The sequence below is a fragment of the Hylobates moloch genome, unplaced genomic scaffold (genome assembly GCF_009828535.3).
Source record: "Hylobates moloch isolate HMO894 unplaced genomic scaffold, HMol_V3 SCAFFOLD_1, whole genome shotgun sequence".
Classification (NCBI taxonomy): Eukaryota; Metazoa; Chordata; class Mammalia; order Primates; family Hylobatidae; genus Hylobates; species Hylobates moloch.
The window spans coordinates 125,511,323-125,524,818 of record NW_026652276.1 but is presented as its reverse complement, the minus strand read 5'-3'; the positions used below and the strand labels follow the sequence as shown (position 1 = coordinate 125,524,818).

The 13,496-nt window shown below is 40.0% G+C and overlaps 1 protein-coding gene across 2 annotated transcripts in view; it reads left to right on the top strand.

Moving 5' to 3' along the window:
- Positions 1-10,111, top strand: part of STK17A (serine/threonine kinase 17a) — a 39,927-nt gene extending 29,816 nt beyond the window's left edge. For both annotated transcript variants that reach the window (XM_032758250.2, XM_058445415.1), the window contains 4 exons: positions 4,283-4,409; positions 8,531-8,579; positions 8,668-8,847; positions 9,444-10,111. In XM_032758250.2, coding sequence (XP_032614141.1) covers positions 4,283-4,409; positions 8,531-8,579; positions 8,668-8,847; positions 9,444-9,768 — 681 coding nt within the window. In that variant the 3' untranslated portion in view covers positions 9,769-10,111. The remainder of the gene's footprint in view (positions 1-4,282; positions 4,410-8,530; positions 8,580-8,667; positions 8,848-9,443) is intronic.
- Positions 10,112-13,496: the final 3,385 nt, after the last annotated feature.

The following is a 13,496-nucleotide window of genomic DNA, read 5'->3' as shown; positions in this document are numbered from 1 at the left end:
CAGGTGTACACCACCATGCCTGGCTAATTTTTTGTATTTTTGGTGGAGACAGGTTTTCATCATGTTGCCCAGGCTGGTCTTGAACTCCTAAGCTCAAACAATCCACTCACCTCGGCCTCCCAAATTGCTGGAATTACAGATGTGAGCCACTGCACCCAGCCCTTTTGTTGTACTATAGTATTTTATTAACATATGAAAACTAAAATTGCCTTGAAAAGTCTGAGGACTCATAGTCATGATGGTACATAGGTGTTTTTTTCCTGAAGAATTAGCTAGAAGCTAATTAACAAAGAAAATGTGGCCTGCCTCCCGCCATTTACTCCAGAATAGCCTACAAAGCCCTGTGGCCTCCTAGCCATTTCCTTTCCAACCTCATGCCTCCCACCACTCGTACCCCTTTTGCCCTGTGCTGTCCTCCAGCCACACGGGATTTCCTGCAGATGCTCCACAGCAGTACGGCCTCTATACTTCTCTTCCCTCTACCTGGAGTGCTTCCTGCTTACCCCAACCCCTCCAGGACACTGAGCCGTGACTGGCTCTTTTTTAACATTGTCCTCTCCTCCTTCAGGTTGCCTTCTTAGAGAGGCCTTCTCTGACTCCCCTAAAGATAGCATGCCCATGCACACACCCCAAGCAACCACTCTCACCCATCACCCTGCTTTGAGTTCCCCATAGTGCTTAAAGTGACCTGAGGTGTACTTATTTGTCTACATTAAGATGCAGGGCTCCAAAAGAGAGGACTGGTGTCTTGTTTTCTGTTATTTCCCCAGGGCCTAGCTCATTAGGCAATCAATAAATATTTGTTGAAAAAATGAGGAAGTCTTTTTATCCTTCAGGGTCTGCTCACGTATCTCCTCTGTAATTTTCCAGGGCAGAATTAATCACTCTGATATATTTATTGCCTGAGCACTTTGTATATATTGCTCTCATGGTGCAATTCCCAGAAGAGTGACTTGAGCCTGGCAGGTCCATCTATTTTCTCTTGATTATAAACTCTGATAGTAGGGCGTTCTTATTGCTAATATTTATACTACCACTAGTCCTAACACAAAATGGACACCCTCTTAATTTTTTTAGTTATGTTTCTTCTATTCATTCACCCAACAAATATAAATGTGTGGTAGGCACTGATCACAGTGACAAAAGAGTAATCAGTGCTGTGGCTTCTGTCCTCATGAAGCTGTAGATTCTTCCCGTTCTCTGAATTCAGACTGATAAACCTACAGGCATTTTCATAATAGAAAAGGGTAGGATGGATGGTTGGGTAGAAGGTAAGACCCTTTTTAAAAAGCGGGACCGTCTGGCCGGGCACGGTGGCTCACGCCTGTAATCCCAGCACTTTGGGAGGCTGAGGCAGGTGGATCACGAGGTCAGGAGATCAAGACCATCCTGGCTAACACGGTGAAACCCCATCTCTACTAAAAATACAAAAAATTAGCCGGGTGTGGTGGCGGGCCTCTGTAGTCCCAGCTACTCGGGAGGCTGAGGCAGGAAAATGGCCTGAACCCGGGAGGTGGAGCTTGCAGTGAGCCTGAGATCACGCCACTGCACTCCAGCCTGGGCAAAAGAGCAAGACTCCGCCTCAAAAAAAGAGGGACCATCTATGCCTCAATTTCGTTTTTCATACTGTAGCCCCTCTCATCGATGGAAATTGTTGTAATCTGTTTCACTACCATCTTAGGCCTTCTCACCAAGTTGAGACTAGGCAAAGAAGAACAGAAAAAAGTGTTCTAGACTGAGGGAATACGATATACAAATTCACTCTTGTGAGAGGGAACATGGCAAGTATGAGACTGGAAAGTGTCCCGTCGGACCCAGCTTCATGGAGCCAGGGGGATCATGGCATATGATGAGTCTGGAGAGCTAGTTAGGCAGAAGCTGGACCTCAGGACATGCACACCATGCGAAGGAGTTTGGAGGTTGTCTAAGAGCAGTGGGAGGCTGTGGAAGGGTTTAGGAAAGGGGTCAACAGATCCAATTTATGTAATACAAAAGAATCTTCTGGCTGCAATGTGGGCAAAATAGATCCTAGCAAACCTTTGAAGAGGCCATTGCAATACAGCAAGAAACGTAGCTTTAATTTTTTGTAGATGGAGAGAAATAGGGAAAGTCTAGAAATGCTTGGAATTTAGTATTTAAAATAAACTGCAGTGACATGTTAGCTAAATGGAAGAGGGGGGAGGAACGGAATGGACAAGATGATTGTTAATGTTCTCTCCTATTCTGAGGTATGACCGTAGCATTCACTGAGATGCCTGTCATTGGCATAGGGAGAATCTGATTTAGGAAGGAAAATAGGAGTCTGTTTTTGGTCATGTTGAATTTGAGGTACCTTTGAGACATCAAAGGGGAGATAATAGGTAAGCAGCTGGTTGAAGAGGTCTGAAAGAGAGAAAAACATTGTGAGTCTTAAGGTGTAGGTGATATTTAAGCCTTGGGTGCAGATCATGCAAGCTGAGAGTTTGGAGTAAAAAGAGGAAAGGCCTCAAGATCAAGCCTTGAGAAACCCAGCATCCAGTGGACCGGGTAAAAGAAGGTGGCCCATCAGAGGAGATGGAAGACACAGCCAGAGATAGGAAGAAAGCCAGGACAGTGTTTTGTCATGGGGAGCCAAGAGAAAAATAATATATAAACAAGGAAGGAGTGGTTAACTTTGTCAAACACTGCTAAGGGAGTGGTCCAGAAGAAAGCATTGAAAAATATCACTGGATTTTGTGATTTGTAGTGGAATGAGAGGACAGAAGTCAGATGGAGGGGCAGAATATGAATGGAAGGAAAGGAAATGTGAACATTCATTCTATACATCTAGGGGACCAATGTGATGGAGACAGAAACAAATAGCTAACAAAACAATGGAGTAAGCATGCTGTGTATACCATGCTGTGGAGCAGGGATCGGGCAGCCATCAAGCCCTCCCTGGAAGGAGCAGGGGAGGCCAGGGCAGGCTTTACAGAGGAATTGGTTCTTTATTGAGACCCATCATGCATGGAATGAGGGATGAGAATAAATCTGTCAGGGAGAAAAGGGGAGAGGGCGTCCTGAACAAAGGCAGTACATGTGCAAAGGCATGAGATGTGGGAGTAGCTGTGTTATTTAGGGATTACAGACTGTTTGATTTGGAGCACAGATTGCCTTTGGAGCCATGACAGGAGATTAATCTTGAAAAGGAAGCAGAGGCCCAATCTTAAAACACTGGGTGTTATAGTGAAGTATTTGTAATTTACCAATGTTTCTCAGCTTACCTTTGGAAATATTCTTCATGGCAGAAAACATTAAGTGAGGACCCTTTATAATGCAAACACAAACTTTCAAATTTCGTGTTTTAAAAATTTAATGAATTTTACATTCTGGTCCATAATATATTTGCTTGTCTTTTTATGTGAAAGTATCTTAGGTTATTTTCCATTGGGTAAAAATGACTCCACGGATATGAACCTCACTGATTCTGTGGCTCTGGGGAGCTCTTTCCCATTACTGTACATGTCCTCACCCCACATGTCCCCACTCACAAGTCCAGAGAGAACTTAGGGTAAAAGTCATCAGTATGTAAGTGGCAGCTGAAGCTTTGGAAGTAGATGAAATTGCTCCAAAATAGAATGCAGAGTGGTGGGAGAAGAGGGCCATGCAGCGAGAGATCCTGAACAACACAAATATTTAAAAGGAGGACAGAAGGAAAACATTGAGAAAATAGTGAGGGATCTGTAGAAGAAGGAAGAGACCCAAGGTGGAGAAAATGGGGAGGAATTTCAACAATACAAGGATGCTTGACAGTGCCCAGTGCTACAGAAATCATTGCATGCAAAATACTCCCTGAAAGACACAGACGGGATTTGGTGGGTCTTTGATTATTGAAGTTATTGTGACCTTAATGAAGGCAGATTCAGTCAAGCGGGCAAAAGAGATTTCGTTGCACTGAGAAAACAATACCAATTGTGCTTGACCATGCTTTCAAGAAGCTGAGCTTTGAGGGAATAGTAGGAGGTAAGTGTGCTGCCTGGAAGGAGATTCAGGGTCATGGGGAATGGTTTCCATAAGGTAGGGATAGAAACATAGTTATATGCTGAGGAAGAGCCAGGGTAGGGGAAGAGATTGAAAATACAAGAGAGTACAGGCCTGCTGCCTTATACATAGGAAGTATATTGTAAAAATGTTTCTTTAACAAATGACTGTTTACTGTTAAATTCCTCAGTCTCAGTTTCACAGGTGAAATATATGTTTTATGGGCTACATGTTTTGTGTAATCATAGTTGTATTGATTTTTGGGGGGTATGTTGTTTTTTAGCCTCAGAATATTCTGTTAACAAGCGAATCTCCATTGGGTGACATTAAGATTGTTGATTTTGGCCTTTCAAGAATATTGAAGAACAGTGAAGAGCTCCGAGAAATTATGGGTACCCCTGAATATGTGGGTAAGTATTCATAAAAGTAGTTTTGCTCTGGGGTCAGGCATCACCTTCATTAGGGGACTTGTCCATGTGGCATGACTCATAGTGGAGCCAGCTATCTACTATGTTGAAATTCTACCATCAGAGATTTATTCCTTTGGATTACATTTTACAGTGGAAAACTTTCAAGAGTAAGATACCAAACTGGTGATCTCTTCACTATCTCTTCACTACAGAGCTAAGAGAATTTGAAGGGATTACTTCTAAAAGGAATAGGAGAGGATTTTCTTTTCTTTTTTTTTTTTTTTGAGACGGAGTCTTGCTCTGTCGCCCAGGCTGGAGTGCAGTGGCGCAATCTCGGCTCACTGCAAGCTCCGCCTCCCGGGTTCACGCCATTCTTTCTCAGCCTCTCCGAGTAGCTGGGACTACAGGCGCCCACCACCACGCCCGGCTAATTTTTTGTATTTTTTAGTAGAGACGGCGTTTCACCGTGGTCTCGATCTCCTGACCTCGTGATCCGCCCGCCTCAGCCTCCCAAAGTGCTGGGATTACAAGCGTGAGCCACCGTGCCCGGCCTAGGAGAGGATTTTCTTAACAAAGTAGGATATTAGCTTATCTGAGGTTGGGAGGATATTTAACAAGTAAGGACCTTTAAGGATGTTCTGGTTGATAACAAACACTGACAAAGGAATTGCCAAGTCTGAGGTTCCACAAAAGTGTGGAGCAGAGAGGGCATTTGGTTGGATCCATGGTTGAGTGCTTCTGGCAGAAAGAAAAAGGAGCTTAAACATTGAAGGTAGCGGCAAGAAAGCAGCTTTATGATGATACTCCATAGGTCTAGGCCTATCATCAAAGAAGTCAACTATTACTTTCTTTGATAAGACTGAGGAAAATTGAAGTTTGGAAGATTAATAGTTTGATGGGTTTTTTTAAGGTATCTATAGAATAAGGCTGTGAAATTGAGAGGTTGTGACCAGAGATTAGAATATTAATATTTAGGCCAGGTGCAGTGGCTCACGCCTGTAATCCCAGCACTTTGGGAGGCCAAGGTGGGCAGATCACTTGAGGCCAGGAATCTGAGACCAGCCTGGCCAACATGGCAAAACCCATCTCTACTAAAAATGCAAAAATTAGCCAGGCGTGTTGGTGCGCACCACTCGGGAGGCTGAGGCAGGAGAATGGTGTGAACCTGGGAGGCGGAGCTTGCAGTGAGCCAAGATCATGCCACTGCACTCCAGCTTGGGCAACAGAGTGAGACTCCATCTCAAAAAAAAAGAAAGAAGAATATTAATATTTAAAATTTCAGTGGTGAAATAGCTCTTTGTAATTATGAGGCCTTGGATGTAAGGCTGGACAGGCAGTTTTTTAGACCAGGGAATCAAGAAACTGTGAAGGTAGGCTGTCTGGGTCATGGACATCAGTGTGGAAGTCACCTAGGCTGCCAGCAGACTGGGAGAAGAGGAGGGCGGCCGTGGCAGGAATGGAGAAGGCTGTGGCCTGGGCCTGAGGGAAGACTCTCTGCCTGAGGGTAGAAGTGTGAAGTGAGCAAATATAGGCTAGAAGAGGGGGAATGAAGAGGGCGGGGTCTCCTTTCAGAGAAGAGGGTAAAAGGAGTGAGTAGTTCTTGAAAGACTGAGGATGTTACAAGAAAAGAGCTATCCGGAGCACAGAAAGACTCAGGAGGGCCAATAGGGTTGAAGAAAACAAACCCGTATGGCAATGGTAGTCCAAAAAATAATTCAGAGATTTTTAAAAAGATCCTTAATTAGATAATAAAAGATGACACAGGCACAGAAACAAGCTTTAAATTTTTTTATATATTTTAATGGGCCAGAATACTTAATTTTCAGTATGCTGACTAATATGCATCATGACCACTAAGTAAGTTTTTGGGAGATGACTTAATAGTGTTTCTTTAGGGAAAGCAGCAACCCAAGTGTTTTAGCCAAATTTAATGGGTACCATTATAAGCTGAAATACACAAGACTGCAGAATGTAGGTCTGTGAGCTGAAAAATCAAAATAGTAATTATTTCCCTGAATGAGGTGGGTTTTTGTTTTGTTTTAATGCTTTCTTTGTTGTTGTTTGAGAGAGTCTCACTCTGCCACCCAGGCTGGAATGCAGTGGCACCATCATAGCTTGTTGCAGCTCCCAACTTGAGCTCCTCCTGCCTCAGCCTCCCGAGTAGCTGGGACCACAGGCACGTGCCAGCACAGCGGGCCAGTTTTTTGTTTTTTTGGTAAAGAAGGGTCTCACTGTGTTGCCCAGGATAGTGATTTGTTTTAGAGCTTTCTGTTCCTTAGTAAATTTTAAATTTTCTATCAAGAGCCTTTCCCCATCTCAAAACATTATAATGGAAGTACAAGCTCAATCCAAAAAGAAAAAAACTAAAAATGATTCAAAAGTACATAATACAGAAAAACAAAGGGACTCTCCTCTTTTTCCTTCCATGACTCACCTTTTAAAAGGTGAGTTTGTGCCTCCCACAGTCATTTTACATACACACAGAAACTGGTGTGAGTTCTGACCCTGTACTTGTCATCTATGTGACCTTGGCCCTTAAATCTCTTTATATCTCAGATTCCTCTGTCCATAAAAAGGGGCTAGTAATAGTACCGACCTCATAGGGAATTTGTAAGGATTTCATTGGATTTGCTGTACAAAGCCCTTAAATCAATATTCAGCACATAATAAGCACTCAAAAAAGTAAGCTATTGGTATTTCCTGTACCCTTCCTCCCACAGTCTTGCTTTGTGGTCTCTGTTTTACTGTTTCTTCCCCGGTAATTTGGATGCTATGCATTTCATTTTTAATTTCCTAGTCATTTCTTTTGAAACTTTAACATTCACAACCTCTGTTTCTCACTCAACCATTTCAGAAATCAAAATTTAGGAGATTAGCATACCTAACATTTCCTTTCCAACCTCTTCCTCCCACTCATTCTATGGGGGTTTGTCACAAATTAGTAGTAGATATATGACCTTGAGTATTTCGTTTTTTCATAGAAATAGAACATTTTCATTCCTTTTTTAATTGTAATTACCACAGTTTTTTAGTCTTTGATCTGTTTTTCCGTGGATTCAGTACTTATTGACTGCATTTTAATAGTTTAGCCTCCTTATTTGTATAGTTTTGAAAAAAAATTATCTTAAGTGGATTGTGAGTAGATTTTTTTAAGCAGCATTTTTATAATACTTTTCCTGAATTGTTGCATATTTGACAGTGTCTTTCTATTGTGTTTATGTGTGGCAGCAATTTATATCAAAATTTTTTTTTTTTTTTTTTTTTTTTTGTGAGACACGGTCTCACCCTATCACCCAGGCTGGAGTGCACTGGCACTATCTCGGCTCACTGCAGCCTTGACCTCCCAGGCTCAAGTGATCCTCCCACCTCAGCCTCCCCAGTAGCTGGGTCTACAGGCATGCACTATGACACTCGGCTAGCTTTTGTTTATTTTTTGTAGAGACAGAGTCTCATTATGTTGCCCAGGCTGGTCTTGAACTCCTGGTTCAAGCGATCCTCCCACCTTGGCCTTGCAAAGTGCTGGGCACCCAGCCTCAAAGCATATTATTTTTCTCAATTCTATAGATGCAACTTAGTTGCCTTTGTCCCATGCCTGCAGTCTCAGAATGCCCAAATTTTTTTTTTAACCTTGTTGACTTTTTGTTAATGGGTAGATGTTTTAAAAAGCTCACTCTGACTCCAACAGAAAGAATAGATCAGAGGGGTGGGACAAGTAGTTGAAAAGGCCCAGGTGAGAGGAGAAAGTGCCACGGGTGAGGGTGACGCAATGGAGAAGGAGAAATGTCAGTGGCATTGAGAAAGTTTTAAAAGCCATGATCTGATAGAGACAATGCTTGATAACACAGAAACTGTCAGTTTATATTTGGTGTTTTTAAAATATTTATATTTGTAAAATACTAGGGACTCAACAATGGTGGGTAGAAGTGTGAAAAGTAAACAAGTTAATTACAAACATCTAGTTAGGCTTTATATTAATTCATATTAATTTATGGTAACCTTTCATTTTAGCCCAAACATTGAATAGTGCCTTATAGTTTCTAATGCTTAATTTTTTATCTCTCAGAACAAATTAGGATTTTTTTTCCACAAAACTAAATGTTTTCTTCTCTTTCTGATACTAGCTCCTGAAATTCTTAGTTATGATCCTATAAGCATGGCAACAGATATGTGGTAAGACTTATTAATGAAAAATTGATCAAATTAGTTTCAAGAAATGAGTATGGTACTAAATTTTTCTTTTATTTTCTTTCTAATTTAGGAGCATTGGAGTGTTAACATATGTCATGCTTACAGGAATATCACCTTTCTTAGGCAACGATAAACAAGAAACATTCTTAAACATCTCACAGATGAATTTAAGTTATTCTGAGGAAGAATTTGATGTTTTGTCTGAGTCGGCTGTTGATTTCATCAGGACACTTTTAGTTAAGAAACCTGAGTAAGTATTATTTTTATTAGTTTAATATTGATCTTGTCAGTTTTTTATTGAATCTCCTCCAACCACAAATAGTTCAACATCTAAAACACCAAAATGGAAACACAAAAATGTTGACATAAATCTAGGTGAAACCCTTGGCTTAATATAACTTGAAAGAAAAAGGGGCAAAAATGAAAATATTTTGAGAAAATGTGAACCATACCTCAGTATAACAGGATTTAAATATTAATTAGCAAAACTGTATTATTGCAAATGTGTCATGGCAGTAAATAGCACTCATAATTCATGGTTAGTAGAAATTGACAGTGAAATGACAGCTAATCTCTAGCAGATACTTCCCATCTGTTCTTGGTGTCTCTCAAGAGAGTGTTTCAGATATAACTTACTTAAAATATTTCAACATTTTCACAAAATTTTCAGCATTGTGGGAAATTGCACCCAAATTCCAAGACTAATAGTTTTATTCAGGAATCACAGTAAGATTTTTGCCAACTTGTCAGACTTCCCAAAATATAATACAATAAATACAGTACCTTATGCTCTAATTTTAATTGAGGTTCTAACATGTCTTAACTGTAAAACATGTATCTTTACAGAGATCGAGCCACTGCTGAAGAATGTCTAAAGCACCCCTGGTTGACACAGAGCAGTATTCAAGAGCCTTCTTTCAGGATGGAAAAGGCACAAGAAGAAGCAAATGCCCTCCAAGAAGGTCATTCTGTGCCTGAAATTAATTCAGATACCGACAAATCAGAAACCGAAGAATCCATTGTAACCGAAGAGTTAATTGTAGTTACTTCATATACTCTAGGACAATGCAGACAGTCTGAAAAAGAGAAAATGGAGCAAAAGGCCATTTCCAAACGATTTAAATTTGAGGAACCTTTGCTACAAGAAATTCCAGGAGAATTTATCTACTGAGCAGTATTTCCCTTTAGAACTTTAAGATTTCTACATTGAAAATGTTAATATTATTTATGGACCGCTGGCCAAATGGTACATGTACTGGAAGTGGATAACCAGTATCACTTACACAAACAAAAATAACTTTGTCAAATTTGTGGAGTTAGGTGGAAGCCAGATTTTAAAAGTTGCCAACCAGGAGATTTAACAGGTACAGTTACCCGTTTCAATGTTATTTTTAAGAAGGGAGATGTTGGCACCTTTTAATTCTACATCCTATTTCTCCAGAATGAGAATTTGTGTACAAAGATATTTGTATTCACTTTCTTTAAAAAATCCAAGTAAAAATGCCAAAACTACATTTCTGTAAATCTCTTGCATTATTCATATGTGTATCTATATCTGCATAATATTTGTTAATGTCTTTACTAAAATTGCTACTTTTTCACTTTGGATTTGTTTTTGGCAAAATTTTAGTTTAAACAGACATCTAAATTTTCGAGACAGAATAACATTCACTAAAGTTTGATAATGTCTTTTTTAAATATTTTCTTACTGCTTTATAGTGACTTGATTTGGTTTCTGTTGTGTTTTTGCCTAAATGCTTGTAACATATCAGTGAAAACCCCTAATTTTTTTTCTCTTCAATGTCACTAGTAAGAGAGGTGATAATTTTTCACCTCTGAAATTATTCTGGGTTTAAGTGTCAGCTCTTGAGCTGCTTCCCTCATCACACCACACTCACATGCATCTGCTCTCTCTCACACTCTATACCCCTGCCACTTCCTGGCACCTCCCCCCATGCTTCTCATTTAATTTTGGCCACTTGTAGGTATCAGTGTGATCTGATCAACACTCTGGTTACCTTGGTCAGTGAAAAGATGCTACTATATTGCTTTTGTCCCAAAGTGAGTAAAATCCCCTAGAGCAGAGAGAGAGAGCCTTCATGCCAACCACAGCCTGTTTCTGCTGAGTTTCTTACCAGCCCTCAAGCTATGCTAGGAAAAGTTATAAAATGCCAAAATATTTATAAACATTTACTTTGTCCATAAAAAATTTACATTGGATACTCTTTAATTAGGAGGTACTCTGTCCCAAAGAGATGTATAAGAATGTACTAGTAGTTTTATTTGATTAGGATTGAACAGTTCAGTTGTATCTAGGCCCCACAGTGACCAGTAAAATGGAAATGTAAAAGTGTATGCCGAATACCTTAAAGTAACTAATTATCCTTACACACAAAAGGCTCAGTGCATTAAATATTTGCCTATCACGTGTGTGCTGTGTACCGTGGCCATGCCTCGCTCTGCACTATGAACAACTCAGACCTGTCCCTTCACGGTCTGATTAGGGTGTCGCACAAAGCTCTCTCCCTAACATGGTTTCTCAACTGTCAGAATCATGAAAATGACAGCACCTAACCATTATTTTAAAGTATGTACAGTAAATACCCAAATGTGTGTAAATGTCATAGACATATACAAAGTCAGTAATCTCGCCCAGTCCTGCTGTGTGAAGCTGTCGAAGCACCTGGGAGTGCTCTTTACACCATTAGATGAAATTCATCAGGCACTTCAGACAACCAGGTTGCACTGTTTTCTCACTAAATTGGCTTTATTTATACAGTTTCTTGGAACCTAGCATTCCTAAACAAGCTCCGAAATGCAGAAGAAGAAATTGTGCCACAGTGATAAGAGTTTTTAATGAATACCCATGGCCACAGTTTGAGTCTCAGGTAAGTCTTGGAAGAAGTTAAACACAGTATTAGGCAAATTTGTATCTCTCTGAAAAAATAGGGACGAGGTGACCAGGAAAAAATACCCACTATTGAATGACACGTTTGTACTTGATGGATCTGTCATCAAGTTTTAAAATCAGAATCATTTGGGCTTTTTAAAAACCATTTTATACTCGTAATAAATATATTTAATATAATTGCGGTATTTGTGAAAAAGATCTGTTTTCTTTTAGCTGGCCACTTCAGTTTGCTGCGTATCTTTAGCTGCTGTTGTCCCTTAAATACTGAGTCATAGGGTGCTTTTTTAAGAAGCCCTTCAGAAGATACTTGTAAAGGTATATTGGCATTTTTTGGTTTATAAGATAAAAACAGGACATGAAGAGCCGTCATAATATTAGGCCAAATAAAATCTATTAATAACTGCCAGCTAGCTCTATACTTACCTAAAGCTGTTAATGTCCCTTTTTTTCTATCACCAAATTTATGAAGGACTAAACAGTACTATTGAGTTTACTTGGTTTATAAATCCAGTTTTAACTATAATCCAACAATATTTTGGTGTGATGAGAGGTTGTTTATAAAATGTACAAAATGTATAAGTAGTTTTAATCAATTGGGAAATGATATTTGATTGATCTTGTGTTTTGTTGTTTTCAAATGAAAACTAGGAGGTAATACCTTTCTGTAGTAGTGGTATAGAGGAAGGACAGATGCTCATTGTTGAATCTCTTAAATTTTTCCAGCTAACCTCAGTTTGGAAGAAAAATGTATTAAAGGGTTATAAAGATCACTTAGAGAATGTGAGACAGAACGTGAATTATCGTCCTCAGTAATGTAATGGGGGTGGCGCGTGGCTCAGTCCATAGAGGCCTATGCCTGTTTGGAAAAAATAAATACCAATCCATGGACACCAACATACATGAATATAGACAGGAGAAAGATGACTAGCATCAGCAAACTAATCCTAAATACATTTTAAACTCACACCTCAATTTGAATTAGACTGATAAAAATGAAAAATAGCCAAGTACTATATTGTCCAGGATTGGCCACCTCGTCCATTCTGTCTGTTGCGGAATTTAAAAAGCTAGATTGAACACCTTGATCTTAACCTCGAGAGTCTTAATCACTATTGTTTTGGAGAGAAGGGGATAGAATTTACATTATCATGAAATGTACAGATCTAATTCCATACAGTCTCATCAGGCTTGACAAATGTACTCACTCCTTTAACCACACTCCTGTTCTGTTGCACTAGTTTTCCTTATCCTCAAATTCATGTAGTTGGAATCATACAGCATGCACCATTTGGCTTCTGTAACTCAGCATGATGTCTCTGAGATTCATCTATGTCGATGCTTATTATCAGCAGTTTCTTCCTTTTTTTTGTTTTGTTTTTTTGAGACTGGAGTTTCGCTCGTTACCCAGGCTGGAGTGCAATGGCGGGATCTTGGCTCATTGCAACCTCCACCTCCCGGGTTCAAGGGATTCTCCTGCCTCAGCTCCCCAAGTAGCTGGGATTACAGGCATGCACCACCACACCCAGTTAATTTTTGTATTTTTTTTTAGTAGACATGGGGTTTCACCATGTTGGTCAAGCTGGTCTCGAACTCCTGACCTCAAGTGATCCACCCACCTCGGCCTCCCAAAGTGTTGGGATTACAGGCATGAGCCACCGTGCCCAGCCTGGTTTGTTCCTTTTTATTGTTGTGTCGGGCTATTTGAATGCATGACAGTTTATGTAGCTATCCTTCTGTTCATGGACCCCTGAGCTGTTTCCGTGGGGCTATTATAAATGTGCTATAAATATTCTTGTACAGGGATTTTTGTGGACATGTTTTCATTTCTCTTGGATTAAAAAGCTAGTAGTAGAATTGCTAGGTCTTATGGTAGCTGCATATTTAACTTTTTATGAAACTGCCCAACAGTTTTCTAAAACCATTGTGCTATTTTGTGTTCCTGCCAGCACATTGTACTCTGGTTGTTTTTAACATCCTTGCCGACATTT